Source organism: Motacilla alba, chromosome 3 (genome assembly GCF_015832195.1).
Source record: "Motacilla alba alba isolate MOTALB_02 chromosome 3, Motacilla_alba_V1.0_pri, whole genome shotgun sequence".
Classification (NCBI taxonomy): domain Eukaryota; kingdom Metazoa; phylum Chordata; class Aves; order Passeriformes; family Motacillidae; genus Motacilla; species Motacilla alba.
This window is the reverse complement of record NC_052018.1, coordinates 84,531,924-84,558,557: the sequence shown is the minus strand read 5'-3', so window position 1 is coordinate 84,558,557 and position 26,634 is coordinate 84,531,924. Positions and strand designations below refer to the sequence as shown.

General features: G+C 41.6%; 1 protein-coding gene across 5 annotated transcripts in view; it reads right to left on the bottom strand.

Moving 5' to 3' along the window:
* The window catches only part of DAAM2 (dishevelled associated activator of morphogenesis 2), a 199,500-nt gene that overhangs the window by 7,759 nt on the left and 165,107 nt on the right, over nt 1–26,634 (bottom strand). For all 5 annotated transcript variants that reach the window (XM_038132377.1, XM_038132378.1, XM_038132375.1 and 2 more), the window contains 7 exons: nt 18,408–18,492; nt 16,779–16,885; nt 15,990–16,078; nt 15,065–15,233; nt 13,122–13,229; nt 11,642–11,702; nt 7,973–8,104 (listed from right to left, as the gene is read on the bottom strand). In XM_038132377.1, the coding sequence (XP_037988305.1) occupies nt 7,973–8,104; nt 11,642–11,702; nt 13,122–13,229; nt 15,065–15,233; nt 15,990–16,078; nt 16,779–16,885; nt 18,408–18,492 (751 nt within the window). The remainder of the gene's footprint in view (nt 1–7,972; nt 8,105–11,641; nt 11,703–13,121; nt 13,230–15,064; nt 15,234–15,989; nt 16,079–16,778; nt 16,886–18,407; nt 18,493–26,634) is intronic.

Below are 26,634 nucleotides of genomic sequence, written 5' to 3'. Positions count from 1 at the left end.
CATGTAATTCAATACCCTCTGAGCATTCATATGGCAAGAGTAGAAACTACCCCCAGCAACAGAAGTGCTTCTTCTTAAGGCAGGTACCTCCATCCCTGAAGAGTCCGCTCTCCTGGATATCCTTTGGGCAACATGCAGCAATAGTGCTGGAGAGCACTAGCTGTCCACTGATACAAAAAGTGATCTTTAGTTCCTGAGGGCAATAGAGTAATTTCAGAGGATGACACTGTGGCCACATCTTGGCTGCAGCTGCAGGACAGCCAGGGTATGGAAGACAGCGAGCTAGCTGGGGAAACCAGCAGTTTTAGTCCATACTTTCCCCTTCCATCTTCCCTTCAAATCCACTTTTAAAATGCCTGGAGGTAAAAGTTATTTGCAATAAAGCTACAGTCTGTCCTCTCAGAAACCTTCTGCCATGTCATCCATCTCTCTGGAGTCCTCTGAGTCAGGGTGCTGCCTGAGAGAGAGGAGACTATAGACAGACAAGGCATGAGAGGGGGGCAAGGAAAGCAGCCAGGGCTCCCAGGCAGACTTAAAAGAGAATGAATACATCACAAGTGGTTTTTATTTTAAAAGGCAAATGTTGAGGCTGCAGGACACATATAGAAGCAGCCAACTGGCAGGACTTCAGTCACAGGGCAGTCCTGATGGGGATATGGTAAATTCACAGCAACCCCTGACTCTTGGACATCAGTTCTGCAGTAGTTGTAGTCTCTCCTTTGCACTCTCACACTTCCAAGCATGTCTCATTGCTCACCAAAATGCACTCAAATGCAAGCACATACAGTCTATCAACAGCATGTAAACACGTACAGTAAGCGCTGTGTAAGGACACACAGCCATTGTCCAGCCACCCTCCCTCACACTCCTCTGTGCTGCAGCAGGCAGCCCCAGGAACACACTCCTGACAGAACTTGGGCCCTGATGCACAGCTTCCCTAGCATTCCCTGCTTGCACTTTAGCACACAACCACAGGGCAGCAGAGCATCCTTACAAACCTCAACATTTACCAAACTAGGGTATGGACTGTCTTCAAGCTCTCTGATGCATGTTTTCAGCCCATACTAACACAGGCCAGTTTCCCTTTCCTTATGTGAGTGCTCTTGCAGAATGGAAAAGACAGTAAGAACAGTTCAGCCTCTGGTCCCAGCACAAAATGAGTTTGGAAGCAGGTCTTATAAACCCCTCTGGCCCTGTACCAGGTAAAGCATAAACAATGTCTCCCAGTCAACTGCAGGGGGAAGAAATCTCCAAAGAAAGCAACTTCCTTCTGGCACAGCCTGAGAGATTCAACATCTCCCCTTCTCTGCTATCCCTGCCAGGCTCACAAAGCAGTTTGAAGCAATAGATTCTTTTTTTCTTTCTTTAAAAAGGCTGTGTTCTCAGCCAGAAACAAACAAAGAAACCCAAAGAATCTTGGAAAAAAAAGTGCTGGAAGAAATGCAAATTGCTTTGAGCTACCAAACATGGCAGGAGTTGAAGGAAACACTGCATAGAAACAGCAACAGATTACTTCTCTGTTTAACTCCTTTTCTCTGAAGCCTCTGAAGACATATACACACAAGTATGCACACCTACAACCCTCTCCCCACTCCTCTCTGTAATTTTATCTGTATATGATACACACATGGGCTTTTTGAATATTAGGGAAGTGCAAGAGTCTACAGTAACCCTCACTGAACCAGCACCAGCTCTTTGGCAGAGAGCATACAGACTGTAAATACCACAGAAGGAGATAAAGCATCTCCATATGCTCTATTTTCTCATCTTGTTTTCTTCAGTGTGACAATCAGCCAGGGAGGCAGAAAAGTGCCAGAGAAAGACTTCAGCACAGGCATTGCCATCACTGCTTGAACACAGAGCACCTGAAGTTCATTGCTCTCAGGGGATGAGCTACCTGGAATCTCTTCCCATCTAATTTGTCATTAACTCCAGTGAAAATTGAAAGTAAAGCATAAATTAAGAACAGTGACTAGAGCTGCCAGCTAGAAGGAAGGCTTTTCCAACTGCTGCAAAGCCTGAAGTCAGGGGCAGCTCACAGGAGACAGCTGTTGCACCTTGCAATGCACTGCCTCCACCCCGTGTTCCTTCTGTGCTCAGCAAAGGTGAGTGAGAGGGCACACAGAAATGAGCTGGTTGAGTCCATGAATGTCCGCAGGGGTTTCCTAGTCACTGAATGAAGCTGGAGGTTGAAAAGGCAGAGGTTCGTTGCCTGGGGCTCTTGGATCCTACATACAAGGAAGTCTCCTTTAGAGGGTGGTGTTGTCTGCAAATGTTCTGCACGAGGCCTGTCACCCAACTACTAGGACCAGCTAGTTCATGTCACACTGGCAAGAGGGGCTTTTGCCGCTGCCTCCCCACTGCCACTTCGAGGAGGAACAGTGCTGCTGTGCTGGAAAGTCTCAGCAGCCTGGGAGCCTTCCAGACACACTCATGAATCTAAGGTGTTGCGGTCTCTAAGCAGCAGCAAGGAGGCTGAGAACAGCCTGTCTTTGGTGCCCTGTAACACAGAGCTTAGGAGGTCACAATCACTTACTGTAAAGCAGTGAAAGACAAAAAGCAAAAAAATCTGTGAGCTGGATGACCTAAAATAACTACAAAAGAAAAAATCTGGAGTTCACTGAAATACACATTCTCCTTCTCTCTCTACCCTCTCTGGAAAAAGGCTGACTGAGCAGAGGAAGGCAAGTCAGGAGATCCAGCTTCTGCTGCCAGCTCTGCCCATGATGTGGCTTGGGAACTCATGCTTCCTTTCTGAGCCTTGTGTTCTCCATTCATTACAGAATGTGTTGCCCCACTGATCTGATATAGCAAATGGCAAAAAGCAGTTATTGACATCTGCACAACAACTGCACTAATGTAATGCACTATAGTAAAGAGACACATGCTGTCTTTTCACTGCTTAAACTACAACAGACCTCTCTGGCTTTATTACTTCTACTTCTCTGTAATTCTGGTTCTACGACCACATGTGCTTTTCCAAAGCATCGGTGCTGGAATGAGGGGCAGTGAGCTGCCACAGACAGCTCCCACAATGCTGCCACAAAGCCCAGGCTTCTACCTGCCCACAGTGGCTAAAATCACACTGCCTGCCTCACTCAGGGCATTAAGAGGCAGAGTGGCACAGACCAAGGTGCTCTGGATCTCAGCCTTCTGTTTTGCTTTCTGTCACGGGATTTATGTCACCGTGTACAGATCGCTTGACTATTCCATGGCCAGATTCCCTGCCAAACAACACCAGCTCTTGTGCACAGTTGTGAAATCTGTAGCTAAGTCCTCATGCATGAAAAATGCTTCCCAGAATTTTGCGATGTGTTCTAATATTGTGGAACAAGGGCTGAAACTTGCTCATTCCTGAAGTCATTTGGGGACAGATGACATGGGCAAAAGCAAAATGGAAAACTGTGTTTCAGCAGGTTTTCCACTGTAACACAAAATGGTATATCTTTTTTCATTAAAAAATTCATTTCTGCACCATAAGGGCCCCTAAGCTCCATGATATAACAGGTCCACGAGCTCAGTGCCAGTTCTGCTTCCTCTGCCAAACTTTCCACTGAATTTATCCTCTTGCCAAAGCAAATCGTTTAGACAGTTGTTTATTTTAAAAAGCCATTTTAGCAAGGAGAAGGAAAGCGGGACAGCAGCACACACAAACTCTGCTGTGCTTGCCAACGAAATGTTAAACAGTGGCAGAAGACCTCTGGAAAGGGCAGGAATGAGGCTCTATGAAGAGAAGGAAAAACAGCCATGATAAAAATTTCCTGCTGTCTGTGCTGTCTGCTGTTGTGGGAAGAGCCAATATGCAACTGAATTATACCATGTAGCCATGGAACATGAACTGTATTCCTCAGACAAGTACTCTTGAGTGCGCTCTTATAAAGACACCAATTCAGTACTGAGACCGGTCAAATAAATGTCTTTTCTCTTTATGGGACAAATTCAGATCAGTTAATGGAAAGAGGCCTGCCAATTTCAGGCAGGGCTGGGCCCAGCTCTTCTTGTGCCTAAATGCTCTTAAAGGAGTCTCTCAGGAGTTTAACAGTTACATCGAGTTACAGGTGCTTTAAACTTTTCTCATACATAAGATGCCAACCTGCACTGCAGCATCTGAAGTTCTAAGTTACTGTACAACAGTTGTGTGATTTATTTACCAAATGGCTGGTGGTGTCTTTTGTAGAATACTTCATCTTGACTTTCTCAGTCTCTGTCCTGACACATTCCTTATTCATTTCCCCAGGGGCTGACAGAAAATACCAGTCCCCAAAATGCATAACTGAAGTGCACAGCCTATAACTAGCACTTGGACTATAGCATTTCTTTGTGCTTCATAGCATTCTGCCATTAATAATTATTTTCTTAAATGGTTTTCACTCAGTAAGCTTTCACTGCCTTTCTGTTCTTCAAAACAGTTACTGTAGGTGCTAAGCTTATTAAATGCATGTGCAGGTTCTGAACTCCTTTCTCCATCATGATAAATACCTTGCTTGAGAGGAACTATCATCAGAAAGACTGGAAATGGACACTTTTCCTACCCATCTTGCCCAGGCAGTAGTCTCCACAGTGCCTCTATAGAGAGGCTTGAGTTTGACATTTAGCACAGGAATGGCAATATCTGACCAAGCAGACTTTGTACTCCTAACAAGATCCAAAGTGTCTTAAAAACAGGTTTGTTATAAACCAAGCACAAAGCAGAACAGTTCTGAGGAAGTCTAGTGATCTAAGTTCATACCTGTCAATATTTAAGTACATAGTAAAGATTCATATAAGACAAATGTCGCCTTTTTCAAGTAGAAAAATAAAATTCATACCATAGGAGATTACTCTTCCTCTGCTTGGGCATTTTCATTGCTTTCCCACAGGAAATAGAGAAAATTTTCATGAACAAAATTCAACCTCTTCTTTCTTACGTTAAAAAAAAAATCAATTTTTCATCTGTTCAAACACATAAAAACTGGTGAAGGATTCCAGGGCAGAGTTTCACTTTCTTCTGCCCCCACCTTCCAGTTTATGGGAAATGGCAGAAAACATTATCCCTTGATCTAATCTATATACTCCCTTATAAAGTGGTATTGAAAGCGAGAAAAACACAAAAAGAACAAGAACCAGCTGTGCTAGAAAGCCTGTTTAGAGAGTTGGTCTACATTTTCAATCAGTTCATAACCAAGCCATCTGTTTACTGCATGAAGATAAGTACAGTTACAAGGCTTCCTCTACAAACATGGATGCCTGCATCTGACAACCTGGCCCTTTAAATTTAAAATATCACTTCCTCCCTGTGGCCATTGACTTTGAATGGTTCTGTTCAAGCAAAAAGGCCAAAAAGGTACTGCATGGGATTGTGAAAAATATTGTCTGCTGAGAAGGCCAGCACCACACCTTGGTAATGGATTGTTTCCATCGCTAAAGAAATTACTTTTGCTAATATGAAAAAGTTTTAAAAAATAGAAAACTTCCCCAGTTTGAAAAGATAAGTTATATTGTTTTAAACCCCAGCTGAGGAAACATGGCTCTGATTAACTCATGGTAATCAATTAACCACATCTATATTTAGGATATCCAACTCCAGCTGTTAAAACTAGGACTTCATTATTATTAATAAATCTGTGAGTCAGATCAGTTCTTCCTAGGCTCATTTGGATATTGTTCAAAGTCCTCCCTGACCCACTACCTTTTTTGCTCAATTTTCTTTGCTTTGAGAAATCAAAAAAAAGAACAGGAGAATCAGATGTCTTGGTCCTTCTCTTCCTTTAATTGGCTAGTTCCATTATGTTTCCATGGTAAGAAAAAAGCTTGTGATTCAACAAGCACAGAGAGCCCATTGAGGTTAGAAGATGTTATAAGCTTTGCAAAGCACATCTGGTTTGTTGAAAATTTCCAGCTTTTTCCTTTTTTTTTTTTTTTCCTTTTTTAAGAAAGAAAAGAGGAAAAAGAGGAAGAAGAGAGGTCCAAAATAATATGAAGCAAACATGAGAAATAGCTCAACACTGGTAAGGACAGACAGTTCCCTTACTGGAGTCCAAAAGCAGCTTTTTGCCAGTGGAAGAGCCAAAGCCATAGTTTGAGCAAAAATTGGAATGGTGTGAGTTCAAACATAGCAAGGGTGTGTGAGGAGAAGGTAGAGTAACGTTTCCTGAGCATGTTATAGTCATTAAAATAAAACATCTCTTTATGTTGAGTGCTTTATGTTGGCTATGTCTAAAAAAGTGTACAACAACTTCCAGACATACTGGTCTGTCTGCAGGGAGTTTCTCTGGTTATTTTTAAAGCAAAAGAATGGCATTTTTCCTGAAAGTGTCTGATCAAGGAAACTTGCATTGCTGTGCTGGACATGTACCACTTGCTGGTTTTTAACCCCCAGCTGAACTTATAAAGAATCTGCATTGGGTTTTTGTTCTGGTGTGCCAAAAAGAAAGAAGCACCACCATCTTTAACACTAAACCAAAAGTGTGCAGTCTAAGCCATGGACAGAGCATCTTTCCAGAAATGTATACCTAACTATAATGAAGTTGAAAAATTTACTCAGTCATAATACAGTCATAATACAAAAGCCCCCAGACCATAGAAAACCAAGTTTTTCTCAGTAAATTTAGTGGGGTCATAGAATGTAAAGTATTTCTTTGTGCTTAGAAAGCCAGTATGGTGTGAACATTATTATACTGGAAGTAGTTTGAATTTTCTTGAGCAACATGACAACAACGAAAAATGGAAGTGCTCAGGGCCAGGCTGGAGGGGGCTCTGAGCAACCCAGTCTAGTGGGCAGCCCTCACTGACAGCCAGTGGCTCCTGTGTTTGCAGCTGCAAGTCACTACTACCAAGTTTATCTCCACAGAAAGGAAATGTTTTTGAATCACAAAATAACACTACTGCAGAGGAACTGGATGAATGAGGAGTCTTACTGTCAAGATCCTCAGCCTGTATTTTCAAACTCTAAGGCCTACTGATCCAACAGCACAGCTTTCATTAGTAATGCAATAGGTCCTTTAACACTGAAAGGACTGACACCAGAGTGGAAACAATCCAATCCAAAAGAAATAACCTATTTGCTTCATATAGCCAAGCACTTTTAACATGCCAGCCAACAAGGGCAGATTTGCCATTACATATAATTTATTTTAAAACTTGCTCTTCTCTAAACATTTTCATATGCTTATGATCTTTTCATATAAATTCTTCCTCATTCAGCTGAGAGACAGAGGGATAAGTGCCAGATTCCAGCCATCAGCAAAGAGCAAGCACCTCCTTAGGTGGACTAATCTGGTAATGGAAGTGCAGACAGTGAAAGGTTAAAATGATTGCAGCAGCACCTGAAGAATAAACACACACATGGTTCTGGGTGTGTAAGGAGAACCTAAAAACTTCAGACAAACCACACGTTTGGGATTTCTATCTTTATACTGAAATACAGCCAGTAACAGAGAAGTGGAAAAGATCAAGCATAGCTGGTGTAGCACTGTACCAGCCACTGAGAAGAAAATTAACTCTATCCCAGCTGAAACCAGGACACCAAACCACCAGGTACATTTTTAAAGGAAAGAGAGAAAGCACAGATGTCCCCAGATGAATGAGCAAAGTGGAATGCAGTCAGAAGGAGAAGATAAAAAGATGTGAGGTCACCATCACTAACAAAGGACCCCTTTTTCAGCAATGGCTTAAAAGGCATTCCCTTCCACACTGTGGCAAGGTGTGGTATCCTGTTATGCAGGATACTGCCACTGCAATTCTATGCCACACAAGAATAATGCAAAGGAAGATTAGAAGAAGTGGGTAAGAGCATGATCCTTCTTTTAATCCTAAAATATGTTCTAAATGGATATAGACCACATTAGAAAAAATAAGAAACTTCAGCCTAAACAATTTTCAGTGTCTATTAAGTTTTCACGGCAGTCCTAGCACCTTAAATCACTGTTTCCATTTTAATTCAGGCTTTTGACTGAGCTGATGAAACTCTAATCACTTCAAAAATAACTCTTACCTTTTCTCTAGCCTCATTGAGAAGGTCTTCTAACTCTGAGAAGCTGAAACTGGCCACAGTGATGAAATCGCTCATCACGGGAACAAACCTGTCCCCTGATTCTCGCATGCGTCTCTTCTGATAATCCAGCTCCTGAAAGAGATAGAGACAGGCAAGTGTCAAAGATTCCTCAGTGATGAGGAAGGCAGCAGGAGAGTCCATCTGTTTCGCTCACTGCAGAGCATGCTCTGCTGCCACATTCATCCAGAGCTCTAACTTAGAAACCACTTTCTTACTAAGTCAGAAGTTTTTAGGCGAGAGAGGGGAGGCCAAGATGGGATGAAGGAAGGTCCTGGTTCTCAAACAACAAGCACTCCCAAGAAAGCCATCAACATGCTAAGTTTCTAAAGCAACTTTATAATTTAAGCATCAACTACACGAAGTGCTGCATTTTTTTCCCCTATGCAAAATGACAAATGATCAAGAGCTTTGTGCAGCAAGTGACTTTAGGATTTTTAATAGTGAGTTGTGTTCCATCGTCTCTTCCCATGGTCAATCAAAATGCTGTATACTTGGGAAAATGTACTCTAAATCTCCCCTTTATTTCTCTGAAAAGCACCAGGTGAAAAGCAAAAAAGACATCAAAATTGGTTCTTCCACTGAAGGACAAGTAGACAGATGCCAGGTGCAACATTTTTTAGCACCCTACTAAGCATTATCTTGGACATCATAAAAGTGAAAGAGTTATAAACTGGGGCTATTGTGCTAAGAAGAGTTATGATAAAAGTAAAAAGAATACATAAAACCATAGGAAACAATGATCTATTTGTCTTCTACCTACCAAAATTAAAAATATGATTGCAAGATTCTTTCTTTCTGGCTCAAGTTTTTTAGTTTTAAGCCGAAATTACCCACAGCTATCTCTTCACTCACTTTAATCATCATGCTTGAAACATGGAGAGAGCTACAGAGCTCCTGAAACTGGCTAATTTATAGTGAGACTGGATGTCTCCCATGCCTGTGCTTGGCTTGTATGCTGTTGACAGTCTCATGGGGACAATGAGATTGTAATCTGGGCCTCATCTTTATTCTCAGCTGAATAATCAGTGGGAATGATAAAGCCTGACTTTCTCTGTAGGGAAAGCAGCATGAAGCAGCAGGTCAAGTTTCGATCTAACCCTCCGTTCCCTTTGGAAAAAAATAGTTTTGTGCTGGCTGCAGCTCTAGCTCCATGCATGTTCGGTGCTCTCTGTTACTGCTCATCAAAATAGTAGCTCACAGAGCCAAATGGGTAGGTTTGTAAACACCTATGCTGAGAAACATCCTGGGATTTGCTCCACATGGTGCTGCTGAATGCCAAGAACTACTTTGGCCATCAACAACCTAAAATCTGACATGATGTATCTTTTGGTCTGGTGTGAGCTGGAAAGAGAATGTAACCACTACAAGGAAAGGCCACAAAGGAGGAAAAGGGCAGGAAAGGCAATGTGGAGGTGGCCAGAGAAAGCCCACAAGAAAGAAGTGCTACTTCCCCTGCTTTGCATTAAATCCTCTTCTCCTGGTTTCCTAACAGATCACAAGGGACAGTCCTGGGAGCACTGCTCAGAACATCACTTTGCAGTGAATTTTGTCTGTGTTACAATCACTTTTAAATGAACCTTACAAATACAAGAAGTGTCACTTCATATACTTCTAAGAATTTTTTTTTTCAGCCACTCTCTTCCATTATAATTTTGAAGCTTATTTTAGCTGAAAGTTGCTCCACTCTCCTTCCCCCTTTCTCTGGCAGGTGAGTATAACAATCTTGTCATCTTACTCTCCGTTGACAGCTAGGACATTTGGGACTGTTACTTGAGAGCAGTGTTTTTCAAAGTAAAATCAAGATTAGGTGGTCTCTTCAATTTCAAATTCAGCTCTTCCCTGCAGAACAATTATCTCAAAATGCAAGAAAGCTTTAAAGCTTTAAACCCACAGAAGCAACCAGTGTGACTATGTAATCAGGCAGGGAGCAACACCACAGAATAATAAATTCCTCTGAATCTTCTAGAAATGGTCTTTACTAATCATAGTAGCACAACAGAGGCTGGAATTGGCCCTAGTGGGCTTGTCTGCTGGTTCTTTAAAGGGATGAAATGATTCAGCCATGGTAGTAATTTCTCAAGTGGTGGTTATGATCTTCTTGCTGACAAAGTTCCCTTCCATTACTTATCTGTCCTTCTGGAAGCATCCTACACAAAGGCAACAGCTGCATGAATGTCTTGAAAATGAATGCATCTTATTTTTACATAAAAGTGAGCTGGAAATCCAGGAAGCCAAATGGTTCATAGTACCTTTAAGAACATCTGACTGTGAAACTATTTTTAGCTTTCTATTCTTCAGGGGCCTTGAAGAAACACCAGTCACTGGAGCCAAAATTGTGGTGAGAACACACTGGAATAGAATCAAGAATCACACCTTCCCCTCCTCCCCCTTCCACCTGACAGTGATCTTCTATTGTTGCTATAGTGCTGCTTTTCACACACCAGAAAACCACAAACTGAGCAAGCAGACTGGGAGGTGCTGGCAGCCTCAGAAGAAAAATACTATGGCAGGAAGAAGACTGAGGCAGGAAGATGGTGATTGTATGGGAAGGAGAGGTTGCCCATGGAACCCAATGTATGGAAAAGAGAAGAAAAATCAGCTGTCAAGGCAAAAGGATGAATAATCTGATGAAAGAAAGCAAAACAGAATTAGCTACTCACATTTCAAAGAGGCGGAATTGTCTGTCCCAGCCGAAAACTGGGCCTCTCTTCATGTCATGAACTCCATGTCAGCCTTCCCTTTACAGGTTCTTTTAATTCCCAAACACTGTACTCCATGTATAGAGCAGTATTTCTTTTCATTGCTGCATTCTCCCTTAACCCAACAGTCCAGAAATAAGGTTGGGAAAGTATGGGGTTTTTTCTTCACTGGCTGATTACACGATGAACTGCTGGCAACAGCCAGACAGCCTGGGGGCCACTGACAGGACAAAGATACCTTCCTCTAGCCCAGAGGCAAAAGCAAATTCAGGTCACATGAAAGAAATATGAACTCATCACTGTCTTGTCTCATGGTGAATGAGAAGGACTGGAGGGTCCTGTGTTAGTCCCTTGTAAATAGGTAATCCTTGCACAGAAATCACCCAATGCAATTTCCAACAACTAGCTTTCATTAGTAGCAGAAAAAAATCCACCACTGTTGCTTTGCCTGCCAGCTCAGCTTCTTCATTGTTAACTAGTTTCTATCTTCCCTTTGCCTTCCCAAGGAGTGCTTAGGATAGAAGATAGGGTTGCATATAACAGAGCACTACCTGCTTACTACTACTCCAAGAGCCATGTGAAACACTTGCTCAGCAGCCATTCATCCCTCAGTAAGAAAGAGCATGAATTTTATTTCTTCTTTCAGTCCATGCCATTTTTCAAACTGTCCTTTTACTTTCCAGGTTGAGATCAAACAAGCTTTTCATTAGCCTTAACTCTGCTAAGATCATCAGCAGGAGCTCCACATGAGAAGCTTTTATTTGTTTTTTCTTGGTTAATGCATTCTGGAATGGAATGGAAAGGAATGAAAAAAGAAAGCCCACTTTATCTTATCATAAAATATATAGTGCCCCTGATTCTGAGAGAGATATTGTAAGTGTGGCACTTTGGGAAACCTTTAGATACTTACAGTTTCAACAGCTTTCAATCCAGTCTTTATGTTGTTGACTTCCTTCTCCAGCTCTACCAGGCTGCACAGGAGACAGAGGCAGAGCAGATAAAACAAAAAGAGCAGTGTTACACAGGGGTACAGGAACTGTGCAGCAGCACAGACCACTGGCCCATCACGTCTGGTATCCGGCCTCTGGCACCAGCCATGCCAGATGACTCAAAATGAGGGGAAGGGGGGAATCTGTTGATGCTCTGTGCTACTTTTTGTATGTAAGACGTAAAATGAGGCAGACCCTGCTTGCCTGCGGTCACACTGAACACTGGGATTTTCCTGGGAAGGAAAGGGGAGGTTGCCCTCAGAAAATCTACCCTGCAAGCTGTGCCTGACCCTTCAACCAGGAGTGTATGCCCCACAGCCAGCTTGCAGTGATCAGCTGACACACAAGCAAGGAGCACAGCTTTAGCACACACATCACTGCAGTCTCAGATTATCTCTACATATGATTCTTACACCACATAACTACTAAATCCCATTAGCAGTACATTTACATGTGATTTTTTTTTCCTCTCTCACAGTTCAAACATTGTTTTTTCCATCTGCACTTCTACCATATGGTAGTCTGGGCCAGCTTACACTGTAACTGAGCATAGAAACATACTGTTAATGTTCATACATGCTTCCCTAGACACAAATGTTACACTGAATGTCTGCTCATCATATATAAATATGAGTTTCTTTTTTTTTTTTTCTAGGACTTGTGAACAAAATATGTCTTTAATTTCCAGATAACTAATGAGTACCTATTCATGAATCAGCAGGCATCCCCTCCAAATATTTGGGGAGTAGTAGCTTACATCTCAAAAACACCACTAAAGCTTATATGAATGCCTTTTAAGTGTGAAAACACATTAATTTTTCACTTGTCTTTCATTAGTTGGTCTAGGTCCTTACACAATGAATCATGTCTGGGTAAATATTATGCATAATATTTTTTGAGCAGTGCTTTGAAAAGAGAAAAAAAACAGTATGTATTTTGGGGATGGCTTCTGTATTCATTTTTCACAAACACTTCCAAAAGTGGACCATTGACTTTTTTGCAGAAAGTATGATGCTTTCCATATTTCTGTGCAAGACTGATACATGCAAAAGTTCGAACAATTGTGCTGAAAAAGATTTACTGTAGCCTCTGTGCCTAATTGACCCTATCTTAGAAACAAACTTGCAATTACCCATTAAAAATAGCACACTTAGATGAACAACCATAGAACATGGTGGGTGAATCACAAGCAACAGCCAGCCTAGTTAGAATGTCTGATTCAGAAATAAAGTAAATACAGGAATATCTAAGTAAAGCTATCAACTCTGTTATGTACAACAAGGGCATTACAACTGTAAGGCTGGCCATGGGTTTAGAAGACAGAGAGGAAAAAAAAATATAACTAAGTTAACAAAAATTGCTGGGAACTCCAGCTCTGAGAAGTAATAGCACTGGACTTACTTGACTTTTGCTGCTTCTGGAAGATGCTGCAACTCAGACTGGATATCTAGGATATCTGGATAATTCTTTTCAAAGATCATAATTAGGTAGTGCAAGAGTGTAATGTTCCTAAAGAAAACAAAATAAAAAGAAAAGGTAGAAGTGAGAAGGAAGATGGTCATGAGAAGGAAAGGATGGTGAAGGGATTGTGACAAATCAGTGAAAAATATCTGGGTAGGAAATGTGCTTGTTTGAACAAAATAAACAATGTATCAGCAGTTAGCAGCTGTGCTACTGAAAGAAAAGTGAAGAGGACTGAAATGGATTAGTTCTTTATGAACCATCCTTCCTAAAACCTCAAGCAATATAATGTATCCTTATTTATTCTGGGAACACCAGCATGCTGCCATCCATGTGCATAGATGGTGTAATAGAAACAAAAATTGCATAACACAGTATAATATTTGTCACCAGATACTTCAGAGAATAAACAAGTAATAGTACTAAAGGGACATTAACTTTTAAGGGAGAAGCAAGCTGTCCTCAGAGGCAATATGGGGATAAAAAAAACCCAGAGTTGACTAAGAAGAGAAAAAAGTTCTTGAAGATTGGAAAAGTTACAGAGAAAACTATTGCAGTAATGAAACAGCTGAGCTTATGTGTAGTGGTCAGGCTCGCTAACACAAAACCAATGGCAGCCCAAGTAGAAGCAGATAGAATTGAGATGTAGGAAGGATGCAGGACAGGGTTTAAGGAAATCTGTAAAGTAAACAAGGAATTCTGCATGTAAAGAGAACAGACAGCCATAACAGCTACTTTAGGTGGATGTTATGTGGTTAACTGACAGGGAAGGTAGCTGATAGCTGCTGCTTCACTCAGATTGCTGGAGCCTTGGGGCTGGGAACTGCTGCGGGAACAGAATCTGCACAGGACATCTAATATATGGAAAATTAAGTCAAGCTACATTAAGGCAAAAAAGAGTTCAACATTAGCTATACAACTGTTAGCCTTATAATACAGAAAAGGACATTTTGGTAGTCAGAACAGTACTCTGTTAGTTCAAACTCTATTAGGTAGGGATGAATTTCTTATGATATTTTACTGCCATCATTCATTCTGTCACAGCCTGAAGTAATTTAACCACAACTATGGTCTCAGCAGGTCTTAAAATTCAAGGAAGGTGCAAGTTAGTAAGAACCTGCAAGGTTCTTACTCTAAGGAGTTTCCTTTCTCCAAGGAAAACCTTAGTGGCGCTAGAGTCCAAAAGTCATACTCTCTGCCCAGTTCAGCTGGAATAATTTCCAGAACCAGTATGGGGATATTGGGCAAAACACAGAGTGACTCTAATGACCTGCAGTCCATGTCAATGAACAGTAAGCTCCACATTCCCAAGCCAACTGTTTTCCTTATCTGCCCAAAATACAACCAAGATCAGTCTCTCTGAGTTATGTGGTCACTCTCTCTGAGTCTCTGTGAGCTTTGTGGTTTCATTAGTGGTGTACACAGAGAAAGTGTCTGTGACAGTCCTGCATCAGAAACATACTCCATGTTTCACAGGAGACATAAATTTGTGCTCAGATTTTTTTAATTTTTTTTTTTTTTTTGCAAAACCATGGCCATATAACTTTGGTAGAAAGAGAAAATTCCCTAGAAATCCTCCTCCTCCCCAGACTTATTTCAGTTTATGTGAAATACATTTTGTCATCTATGCATAAGGTTGCAGAAATGCAATCCAACATCAGATGTGCATTATCCAGAGAATCAGCAGAATTTGGTTGCTGTGTTAATAGCTGGTCTTAATTGCTGCAGAATCTTTAAGAGTGAACAGCACTACTTAAATACCAAATAAGACATGATTTTCAATTGTCTACAGAGAAAAAACCAAACAAAAACCCATTTTTTCACTACTATGCTAAGAGATGCAGCAGCACAGTTACCAACTTATTTATGGCCTTTCACCCCACCTGTCTATGCTGGATTTGGTGTCCGCAATTTTGTTCAGGCTGGAGACTTTGAAGCCATAAGCACTTCCCCTTTGGCCCTTGTTCATGTAATTCCCAAAGGCAAGAACTACCTCCAAGAGTTGCCTCAAACGCTTGCTTCGGATGAGTTCTTTGGATGCCAGAAGAATGGCTTGAAGAGAGAGAAAAAAGAACAAGTTACTGCACAGCGGCTGTTTTTAACATGCTTGGGCTCATAATTCGAATTGCTTGGGCCCTGGATACCATTTGTACAAAAACTGCGACAACACTGTCTGTGTGCTGTCCTTCCTGCACCCACACACCCCCAGAATGAGGACAACCGGAAGGAAAATGAACTACATCAAACTTGTAGGAAGCTCCTCTCAACATAGGACCAAGGCTGTTCTCCTGTTACCTCACACTCTAAAAGCATAGCCAGTGAGAACAGAGGGAAGGCTTGAGCTCTTCTGAAAATGTAGATCACTTCTTCTCTGCAATAACCATGGATGTGGTAGAGAAACCACACACCTTCCCTGGCTCTGGGTTACACATTCCCAGAGCATCAGTGTCCTGAAGTATCTACTCTAAGTGCCCTTTAAAGAGGGAAGGTGCAAGGACTTGAGGGTGAGAAGGGAAGGCTGACCTGCACAGAAAGGCTGTGGAAGTTTTTGGCAGCTCAGCACAGCCTGACAACACACTATCGTATTTGTCAGGTCATATTTACAGTGTAACAATCATGGAACAGACTTTATTAAGTCAATGGGTGAAAGAAGAGTGTCAGAGCTAATTTCTTAGGATACAAAATGCCTTGGGCTCACTGGCTCTACAAACATAGCATGCATGTAACAGTATCTCCTTTGAAGACAAGCCTCTCTTTACCTTCCCTACCCCTCTGCCCAACTCTTAGAAAAAGCTTTATTAACCATACCTTCCACTTTTGGTTTTGCTTCTGCCAGCCTCTCTGGAAACTTCTTCTTAAAGAATAATGCTTGCAGCCGCTGCTGGTAGTGGTCAATCCTGCATGAAGGGCACAGGAAAGCCAACACTGAACTGGAGCTCTTGAAGCCCTGGGCCAGTACGCTCCCCACATAATCTAATGGTTGGAAGTCCCGTACCATGCAGCCAAGGCATGGGATTATGGACATAGTTTAAACAGATAACACTAGATAATCAACCTTGTTATGAAAATGGTGGACCTCAAGTCACATTTTGCTCTCACCTGAAAAGGAGCTAGAAGAATTGCCACTATATTCAAAATATAGTCATAGGAGATGCCAGCTACACCTCAATTAGCAGAACAAAATGTTAATCCTCAGCAGGGGTGTAGCAAAATTGGAACAAGAAAGAGGGTCAGAGTATGAGGAGATGAGATAGCTTAACAGAAAAAGGGATCTATATGAAATCCCGACCACTGGCTACACTACATCGGTACTTGTATCTGCATTCCTTTCTGTGAACAAATTTAGGCAGAGGAGGCAGATTTCTGCTTGTTGTCAGGGCACAAGCCCTTATGCAGAGAGAGTGCTTCTTGTCAATAAAGTTTGTGTCATGAACAGAAATATTTGTAACATTCACAGGCTTCTGGCAAACACAGGGTATAATGCTGGCCCACAATCTTGCAAATTCCCCCGCAGTGCCAGATGATCCATTTTCAATAACAATTACAGCTGCTTCCAAGAAGTCCTGTGTGCACTATCCCGTAATGTATCAAACAGACCTGCTCATTTCAAAGAGGAAACGATCCGCCCGGGCCATGCGCTCAATTTCGTGTTTGTGCTCCTCCAACAGGTCAGTATCGCTCTTTTCAGGAACAAACTTCAGTAGCTAGAGTGAGAGACACAAACCAAACACTGAGATGTGAGATCCAAGGAAAATGAGAGGGGGACAGAGGAGCACAAACAAACCCTGGTGGAGTGAGAGCCCTCAGATTTCTCTACTACCACTGGGAAGCATTACATTGACTCAGCCATGTGACCATAACTTCAAAAAAGTGCAGCTGTGTCTACAAAACTGACCTCTTCTAAACCTTTGCTTGCTGTTCTATTTTATCCTTCACTGACCCCATTAAAATTAATTTTTAATTCTATGGGGAATTTCCCATTTCAAAATCCTAAAGGCCAAGTGCTACTGCAACTTACCCAAGGGGAAGTACAGAGAGAGCTTGATTCCCACAGCACTACTTGGAGTTTAGATTGGTGCAAACAAAAGCAGGATGTGTCCCAAACAGAGTGAAGTACCCATCATGCCTATTGTAGAGTACACACAAAGCCTCATCTATCTCTCTCGGGTATGCCCTACATTGCTGAAACAATAAACAATAACCAAACAACTGGATATGCGTCTGACACTGGCTGCTATTCATATGCTGACCTTAAAAGCTCATACTTGGACAGATTTTTGACAGATTTGCTGGTAGCTGTGTTTTAATATGGTTATAAATACTGCCCTGCACACAGCCTCATCTCACACCCACAAAAACCACTCACAAGGCATATGAAGCACTCTGCCTTTTACCACTTGTTAATGCTTTATTGCATTCCGCAGATCTGTGATTTTCAAAGGTATGGAGCATCAGGAGCTTGCAGTGACTTCTGGAACAGCTGCAGTCATTCAGATAACATGACAAGGAGGCTCCATAAATTTACAAAATGGAAAAGCTTTTTGTGCATGATTAAACACCGTGACTGCCCAGAAAGAAGGAATCACATTTATTAGAGAGTTCATAATTATAATGTTTTGCACACTCCTAAGGAACTTTGTCAAATGTCTCTTTGGTCAAAGCATCATCTGTCACCTTCTATAAATAGAAATTGGGCAATGGTGGTGTAATTGTGGGATTTTTTCCTCACAAGTTATACAGTCAACCAGGTGCTGGGGATGGAAGTCCCTGGCTCCCCTTCTAATGTTCCTGTGAGATCCCTTCTAGTTGTGGCTCTAACCATTGACCTACATGGCCTGGTTCCTGGCACTTCCTGATAGAAAAGGCAGGTAAAGAAAGGAGATGAAGAAAAAGAAAAGAGAAGAAGAAAACAACAGCAACAATAAATAATCAGCAGGAAAAAGTAGAGATGGGAAAAATTATGGAAAAGAGAGGACATAAAAAGAAACCTCATACCACCTATAATAATGCAAATTTTGCACCAAGAAGAGAAATAGTTACATGACAGAGATATACCCGACAACATTGGGAAAAATACTTTTCTCATGCTCTCCTGTGCAGCTCCACTGACATGACAGAGCCAAGTTCTCATGTGCAGGAAAACAGCAGTGCCAGTACATACATCCACTTGAGAAAAGGCAGTGAAGAACCTAAAAATAAGTTATATCTGACTTTAATCTTTCTCACCTGCTCAAGCATATCTTTCGCTAGGTCTTCTTGTTCATCCATCTTCAAGATTGCTTGTCTGATTTCTTCATTAGACAGCTTCAACCTTTCAAAAATATCAGCATTGTGCCATTAGTGCAAAGCTTAAGTGACTCTGACAATTCAGAAAGTAGGAAGCCTGAAATGCTGCACTAAACAGGCATGAAACAACCATAGCAAGCTCTACTGTCAAGTTGCTATTCTAGAATATTCAGTAAGAGGAATAAGTCAGTTCTAAATACAAAGGTTTTCTGGATTATATATTTTTATCCTCTTCAGCTAATCAAGCACACATCAAAAATCAGATGGTGATTAATAACAATCAAGTCCTCATAGATCAAAAGTACTTCCAAGATCCCCCATACTGGATACCTCCCTTATTAAGTTCTTTTGCCATAGTAAAAGCCTTCATGCCCGTGTGACTTCTGACTGTGAGCTCATGTAACATCCTGACTTGTGAATATTAAAGCATCTCCCAGAGCAACAAATAATGGGACTGAAAACTCCCTCACTGAGAAACAGTTTTCTTGCAAGAAAACTGCTTGTGCTAGGTAAATTCACTCTGTCAGCAATGACAGATGACATAGGAACAGACAGCATCTGCAAAAGCATGTTTCATATTGTGCAACAAGTTCTGAAACCAAGAGCTTTTTAATGTTATCTGAGGTACTAAGACCACACTCTCCTTACCACCTACTCGAGTCAATCTGTGTACAATGAGTAGGAGTCATCAGCTATAACTGAACACAGAATCAATAAAGAAAAGAAGTCTCAAGGTCTCCACTTGAAATACAGGACAGATCAGGAGGAGTCAAAATTTGTCATTACCAAGATGTTGCTTGATGGATACCTGAAATGAACTTGGTTGTTCTCAGACAACCTCTTTGTTGTCAACAAAGAAATGCACCAACCCCAAGCCATGATACTCAGTCATTTCAGGAGAGTAGGAAATACTGAAGTGAACCATAAAGGAAAAGCTATCCACAAGAAAATCTCAATTTTGGGACTGAAACAGTAGAGTGTAAAAAAAAATTTTGAAGAGTGAAGTCTACAGTCTCCACGGACTTTCTACTCTCAATATAATTAATTAACAGTAGAAAGAGAAAATGCAAATATAAATAAGAGGCTGATGCATGAAGTAAAATGTTTTAGTCTTCAGTGCTAAGAAGTTCCATGTTGAAATTTCATATTGCCATTTGGATAGAATCACATTTTGGAAAAATATGGTAAAAGCAAAAAGAAAAGGGTTTTTTTTACAGACAGGAAATATTACTAAATATAAGACACTTAAAATATTTTAATATTGCCCAATATAACCAACAGCTGGAAACTAAAATATGAATCAGACATTTGAAATCTTGTAAGTATTACATCTCTGAACTAATTACTCTTATTGTGTTCCAAGCTGGTCATTATGTAATCTTTCCACAAGGAGGGAAAATTGATACCAACTAAGCAAGATAAAGAACTGAATTTCCAGAAAAGCTTCATAATTGGGTCATGCTCAGATGAGATATAAGGATTAATAGTTTTACAATGGAAAGGTTGGAAACTTTTTACTTCAGGTCATTAGTTTGACACTGGATGAGAAAAACAAACTTCAGTACATGAGGTTCTGCATAAAACTCTACAGCCTCAATCAGAAAGTGGAAGTGTTACTTTTGGCTTAAATAGCGAATTGTAAAGTCCATGGCAATGTGACTGAACTGGTCAAACACTGTGACCAGAGAAGGGCTAAAACTGGTGGCTGTTGCCCTGGTCCCTAGGAGACACACAGATACATGCCCAAACAATTTGGTACCTGAAGTTTTTAAAGTGCTACATTTTGCTGATTATTTTTCCTGTAGAGAGCACCTTCGCATTTTTCAGAATCTGCAGTCTGCAGATTAGACTTAACTTGTAACACAGGCACACAGTCTGCGAGAGGGAATGAAATAAAGCAACCCATTAACACCAGGGTGGAGGGGTTTTGTTGCTACTTTCACAGAGTCCACAAAGAATGAGGGTGCGTTTTCATATGTTTTCCATGCAAATAACTCGAGCAACTACTCACTGACCACCTATTACACAGTGGAAGTACCTCTGTGTGTGTTTGGGGATGCAGTAAACAGGACCAAATAAACAGGTCTGAGGTACAGCAACACAACAGTGTTGCAAATATTACCACTGATCTTGCTGTTCTGTCCAGAAGCCTAAGGATTCCAAGCTCTCTGTTTGCTGCCATTCATCAGCATTAAATACACTTGAAAATATCTTCTGTTCAAAAATAATTGAGAGCCCCAAGGACAGAGAGTTATACAAACACTTTGATTTCTTGGATGATTCTGTGCCCCGCCAGCCATCAGCAGAAAAACATCTGGTTTGAATGGTTTAGCCCACATTAGAGAAAAGCAGAAAGCTTGCCAGTCCCCTGCTGAGAAGCAGTTTAACTTGGTCATTTACAGGACTGCAACAGGGTCATGGTGCCTGCAGGTGTACATCCTAGATTATTACCAATCTAATTACTAGTACGGAAGGACTTACAGCAGAACAATCTTACTCTTCCAAAATAGGTTTGTTCTTCTTCTGGCACAGGATGCCTTTCAAAAGCAACAATGACACAAAACACAGATCTTCCCATTAACAAACTGTCTGAATAACCAGCCAAAGAATTGTTAATCAAGTGATTCTTCTTGTATTTTCAAAACTCATGCCCAGCCATGTAGCAGATCTTAAAGATGGCCAGCAGTAATGTGAAACAGATGTGCTGCTTTTAAACAGAAGCAGGTGAACTGATTAAAGAAGAACCTAAAGCAGATGCGTAAAATCTTTCCATTTGAAAATGAAAAGAGGCATCCCTCAGAGCCTAAAACTCATATGAGAGAGCAAAATTAAAGTGGAATTATGGCCCAAAAATTTACACTACAGAAATTACATTTTGGTATCTATTGGAAAGCTGCAATGACTTTCTTACAAGCTTTGCAGATCCAGGCACTCTTCCTCCAGCTGCCGGAGGTAACTCAATTTGGAACAGCATACAATTCAGGCTGTATTCCCACTGCCTTACACTTCTCGAAATTACATATCCTGGAATCACGATGCAGGAAGTAAATGTGACCAGAACAAAATACAGTGCCCCTTTGCTCAGCTGCAGCACATTCACTCATAGCACAGATATTGCCTGTTTTTGTTCAACAGGAGCCTGACACTGGCCAGATGAGGAAGGAAAAGGATCTTTACTGAGAATACTCCCTCCTTCTTCCCTCACCCATGCATCTGGTGGCAGTATATGGAAGTCCAACTGCTTGAGTCATCTTCAAGCAATGTAAAGCTCAATAAGTACCAAATAACTTCTGATATGGTACTTAGTCTGCCTCCTGCTATCCCCTCCGGCGTCATAAATAATCTCTATTGACTCTGCAGAGTAATTCATCACTAATCTCCCCAGGACACCTCGACTGATTTAACACCAGCTTCACTTGCAGACATCAAGTGGTTTATTGTTTCGTCCTCTTGGAGAGCGCCGGCAGCCTGACTCAGAACATGCCTGGGAGACATGTTGCAGTTTTACATCAACTTCCCTTACAGACACCCAGTGCTTGGTCATTTTTTCTCCTTAAATATACCCATTGATTTAACTCACAGTAACCTACCCCCTCTGTTTCTCCCTCCCATGAATCAATGCAAAATGCTCGTCACTCATTAACCATCTCCCCCTCCAAGGAAAAAGTGAGTTACATCATTGGCTTGTTCCTTGGATCTTTCCTAGCTTTTGAGAAGGAAGCATACTTTCCCACTAACAGAGAAATTCAACTATGTTAAGTTCCCATACCACAGGGATCACAGACCCACTGTTCTGTTTACCTTGGAGAAGAGGACTGATTATCATGTATCAAGGACATTTTATAACTCCTGCTGAACTACGGTGCTCCCAACAGATGTCAATAGTAGTAGCTATGACAGCGACAGGCACTGATTCATACTCAGCTACGTCCTAAGGCCAGTTTGTACAGCTCACCCAAATCTTAGCTTTAGTGACTGCAGAATACTCCATCTCCACAGTCATTTCACACAGGTTGCTAGTTAATTAATTCCTGAACTTTGTGACTGAGACACAAGCCTTCTCTAACTTATCCTGAGCTCTCCTAAGGCTCTGTACAGCTCCCAAAGTGCAGGCTTTTCCATATCTACGTATTGGGAATACTGATTGTCACTACCCTGTAAAGGCCTCCTCTCAGAAGCAGCATTCAGGAGGCAGGCTGGTCTAACTGCACATTCAGCCAGAGGACAGAAAGATGCAGCCACTCTTTCCACATCCTCTTATGTCAGCTGCCCCCTCATATCATTAGTGAAGACAACAGTGCTTTATCTTTTGTGGGACAACAGATGGGACATTTTACCAGGTACATCTTACACCATTATATCAACATGTTAGGGAAAAATAAAATCCACCAATGCCTTTTCAGAACATCACTGTGGAAGTATTCTGGCAAATACAGAAAGAAACAGTCTTTTCTTTTCTTGTTGTCCTTCAGCAAAATCTCACAAGTAACCAAGCAACTTTGCATTCAAATACTCTCAACTACCTTCCAAGAAGGATCTGGGGATAACTATCTTTCTGAGCCAAGAGGAGTAAAGCAGAACCAAATATGGGAATCCCCAAATTACCATGAGATTTGATGAGGCAGCAGTTCATCTTTTATCACAACCCTACCTTCAGGTTTCTAGTTGCGATCTCAGACAGGATGGCACTGACTAAAGTGTTCAGTTTGCCTTGGAGTATGGACTCAGCATAGCAGGTAAAGCCATTTATTGTGGGCCTTTATTTAAAACCAAAAAATCTCTCCAGGAACCCAGCAGGCACTGGTTACTGCCCAGTGTTTTTCAACACAGCACACTGAGGAACAGGAATGCTGAGTCCAATCAGCTCTTTCTGCATCAAGATATGATCTGTACCCCAGAATATCACACTGCTTCAAATTCACCTTAAAACAAGGCTGAACCCTGAATTGTCACATGGCAGAAAGGCACACAGGCACTGGGGCAGTGCAAAGCTGGTACACAGAGAGTGACATTGGCTGAACAGCTCATCCCCTTAACGTCTCAACTGAAACAGTTTAACAGCACTGAGGAGGCACAGTGATGTAAGAAAAATAGTTTATCTCTTTTGCATTCTCATTGGAAATTCTGCCCAACCCTTTTTTCTTCTCCCTTACTGATGTTTGAATTGACAAAGCCACAAACATTTGATAAACCTGCCTGTTAGTACCTGTCTGATATCACATTCACATTTAAAACTATTCTTGTGTAGCCAGATTCTGCTTTTCGCTACTACTGGTCTTATGACATTTTGCTAGCATGCCTACTGTTTCCAGCCTCTTGAGAAGGTTACTGCCAACTCACTGAGCCACAGAAATAACAAACTCATCACATTATTCAGAAGAACACTGACATAATTATTTTGCTGGACATCATGCAAAACAACGTGCACAAAGAAGTTCCGTAAGTTCAGCCTTCTTCCAAGCAAGATGTCTCAAAGAACTGTCTCTCCAGAGCATTTCAAAGAGCAAGACAGTGAAAAATATGTATCTTGGGCATGTTCTGCAAGAACATTTAAAGCAATGACACTACAGAAACAGAGCAGCAAAAATATTATCAACTACTTAAGTAATGGAGGCAGGGAGAAGCCATAGTGGTGAGAGAGGTCAGAGAAATTTCCAGCTGCCAGGTGAAAGCAAGGAAACACAAGGATCTGGAATGACTCTTCCAGACCACACAAGTCTGACAACAAAACTCCAGCCTGGAGGAAACTGAAGACATCAGGAAATTCATGAGAGAGCAGATTTCCAGTGTGACAAAAGTAACTATATGTTTGAAACACCATTAAGAATGCTAAATTTGAAGCTGATGGGTGCCTGAACTCACTACAAACAGATGGTTCCATGCCCTGGTTGAACTATGGCCTACTGGAAGTCATGTGAGAGAAACTTATCTTATGATTTTTTAAGCCTTTGAAGATGGCCTATGGAACAGAGCTTTATTTTAGATCCATCAGACTCTATTAAACAGGGACAATTTAATCCTTTCTCTGCAGGAAAACTGAAAGATGCTACTATCAAGTAGTTGAAAGAGATATCTTTTTATGGAAGTAAAGATGAGATTGGGGAAGAAGGTTTATGAATTTGTTAGATGTCAGCAAAAATCAACTAGCAATTCAATTTTCATCTCTTTTCAGCCTACCATGCGGTAGTCTCTTTGCAAAAGAAAGCAAGAGACATCTATTTCTCACTCTTGATAGGTTTTGGCTTGTTGGATCATATGAAATATGAGCTCTGCCTGACCCCTTCTAACACAGTGTTAGTAAAACAAAAACATTTCAGTAGGGGAGGGAAAGAAAACCCAACCCATGCAGCTATTTTACTTTAAAGGACATGACGGTTTAGTGTAAACAAAGGGGGAATAAACTACAGGGATATATGCACAGTAAGAGTCAATTGGAAACAGCTGTTGGCAGATACTGTGGCAAACTGAAATCTGGGGCTGCAGCTCCGGGTTGCAGAAACTCCTTTTGTTTGTCCCCAGTTTTAAATCCCCTCTCACTGCATGTGTGTGCGCACCCCCACGCACGTGTATGAGCTGTGCTGCAGGAGCAGCAAGTGCATGGCAGCAATGCATGCAGTGCAGGGATGATTTGTCTGGGAGTGTCTCTTCTTCAGGGTCTAACCTCAGGGAGGAAGATGTGGGGTAATGAAAAAACCTGCTAAGGGGTTATAAAGCCCTTTCAACTATTGTCTGCAGTCATTCCTCCCAATTCCTGTCTTTAATATTAGAACCATATAACAGCAAACTGCAAAAAAAAGAGGCAAGAATGTAAAGGTGCTATTTTAGTTCCCAAAGATTTTTGCTTTTCTGGTTGCATTTAAAAGGGAAGTTTGGGGAGGAATACCAATCCTGGGCCAACCTGAACAATATTTCTGATATTCTGAGTGTAACACTATCTGTTACAAACACTAAATTATCTAAGCCAGTGGGACAGCCCTGGCAGGTGGTGTTTCCAATACCACAGCAGCAAAGTTAACAGAGCACAGTGCAAACTTGCAGGCTCCATAGGGACACCACAGTCTCCAAATCTCTATCCTCCATATTAGACGTGCTAACAATAAGAGCAGGATATTTCCTAGTGAAGAAGCTGACAGTCACAAAACACAGCTTTTCACCTCTGGTTTGAGTCCAGACTAGCAGCTGAAGTTGCACTTACTTCATGGCAGACCTTGAATGAACACATGCCATGTATCTTGAAGTGCAAGGTTCGTGCTTCAGTGACCTTGCTGCTGGAGGTAGCAAGAAGAAAGACAAAACACAGAAACTGTCCCCTCTCTCTTTCTGTATGGAGATAATTCTTCTCAGTAAGATTGCCCAGACTTGCACACCAGAGGAGGCAAATGTTGAAAAACATGCATTGCTGCTGTCCAGATTGCTTTTGGTTTGGAGATATAAGATTTTTACAAATAAATATCTACTGCCATACCAAGTTATGGAGCACCTTCCTGGATCCTCCTCAGCCGACCCAACTAAACACATGATGTTACCTCTTCCATGAAAGTCTCCACCTGCTTACAGAGTTAATCTGAACCCCAGACAGAATTCAGTTAGGTCTGTCAAACAGCATGAAAATCCTGGTGTCCTTATGCCTCACCATCCCTCTGTCCCAGCCTCAGCCAGCTGCCAACATCAGCAAAGACATGTGTTGGCTACTGCTGCAGAGAGAGAAATGTAAGCCTTTCCTCAGGGAAGATTTGGATGGTGGGGTCCTGCTGACTGATGCCACATAAGTAGCATGAGAGCCTCCACAGGTTTCACTGAGCAGGGGAAACAACTCACTCCATTTCTGGTGGTCTGGCTGCAACCCTGCTTTAACTATCAGCTTGCTAGAGCAGACAAGCCTGACATCCACATGAACCCGTATTTTCTACTGCCCAATGAGACACTTTTGCTGCTCAGTACTGCCACAGTTTTGTCAGGTTTTGTCTCCAGCCTTGCTATCCCTCCTCTGGTAGGAAAGGCAACTTTCTCAGTTTGATCAGTGTCTGCACAAATCTGACAGCGACAGATCTCAAACCTTTCTACCAACTCATGTTGGTAGACAGGCACGAAAAAAAAGAGGGCCCTGATGTCACTGCACTTGAATGCATTAGTCATTGCAGGAATATACAGAGGCAACTCTTGGCTT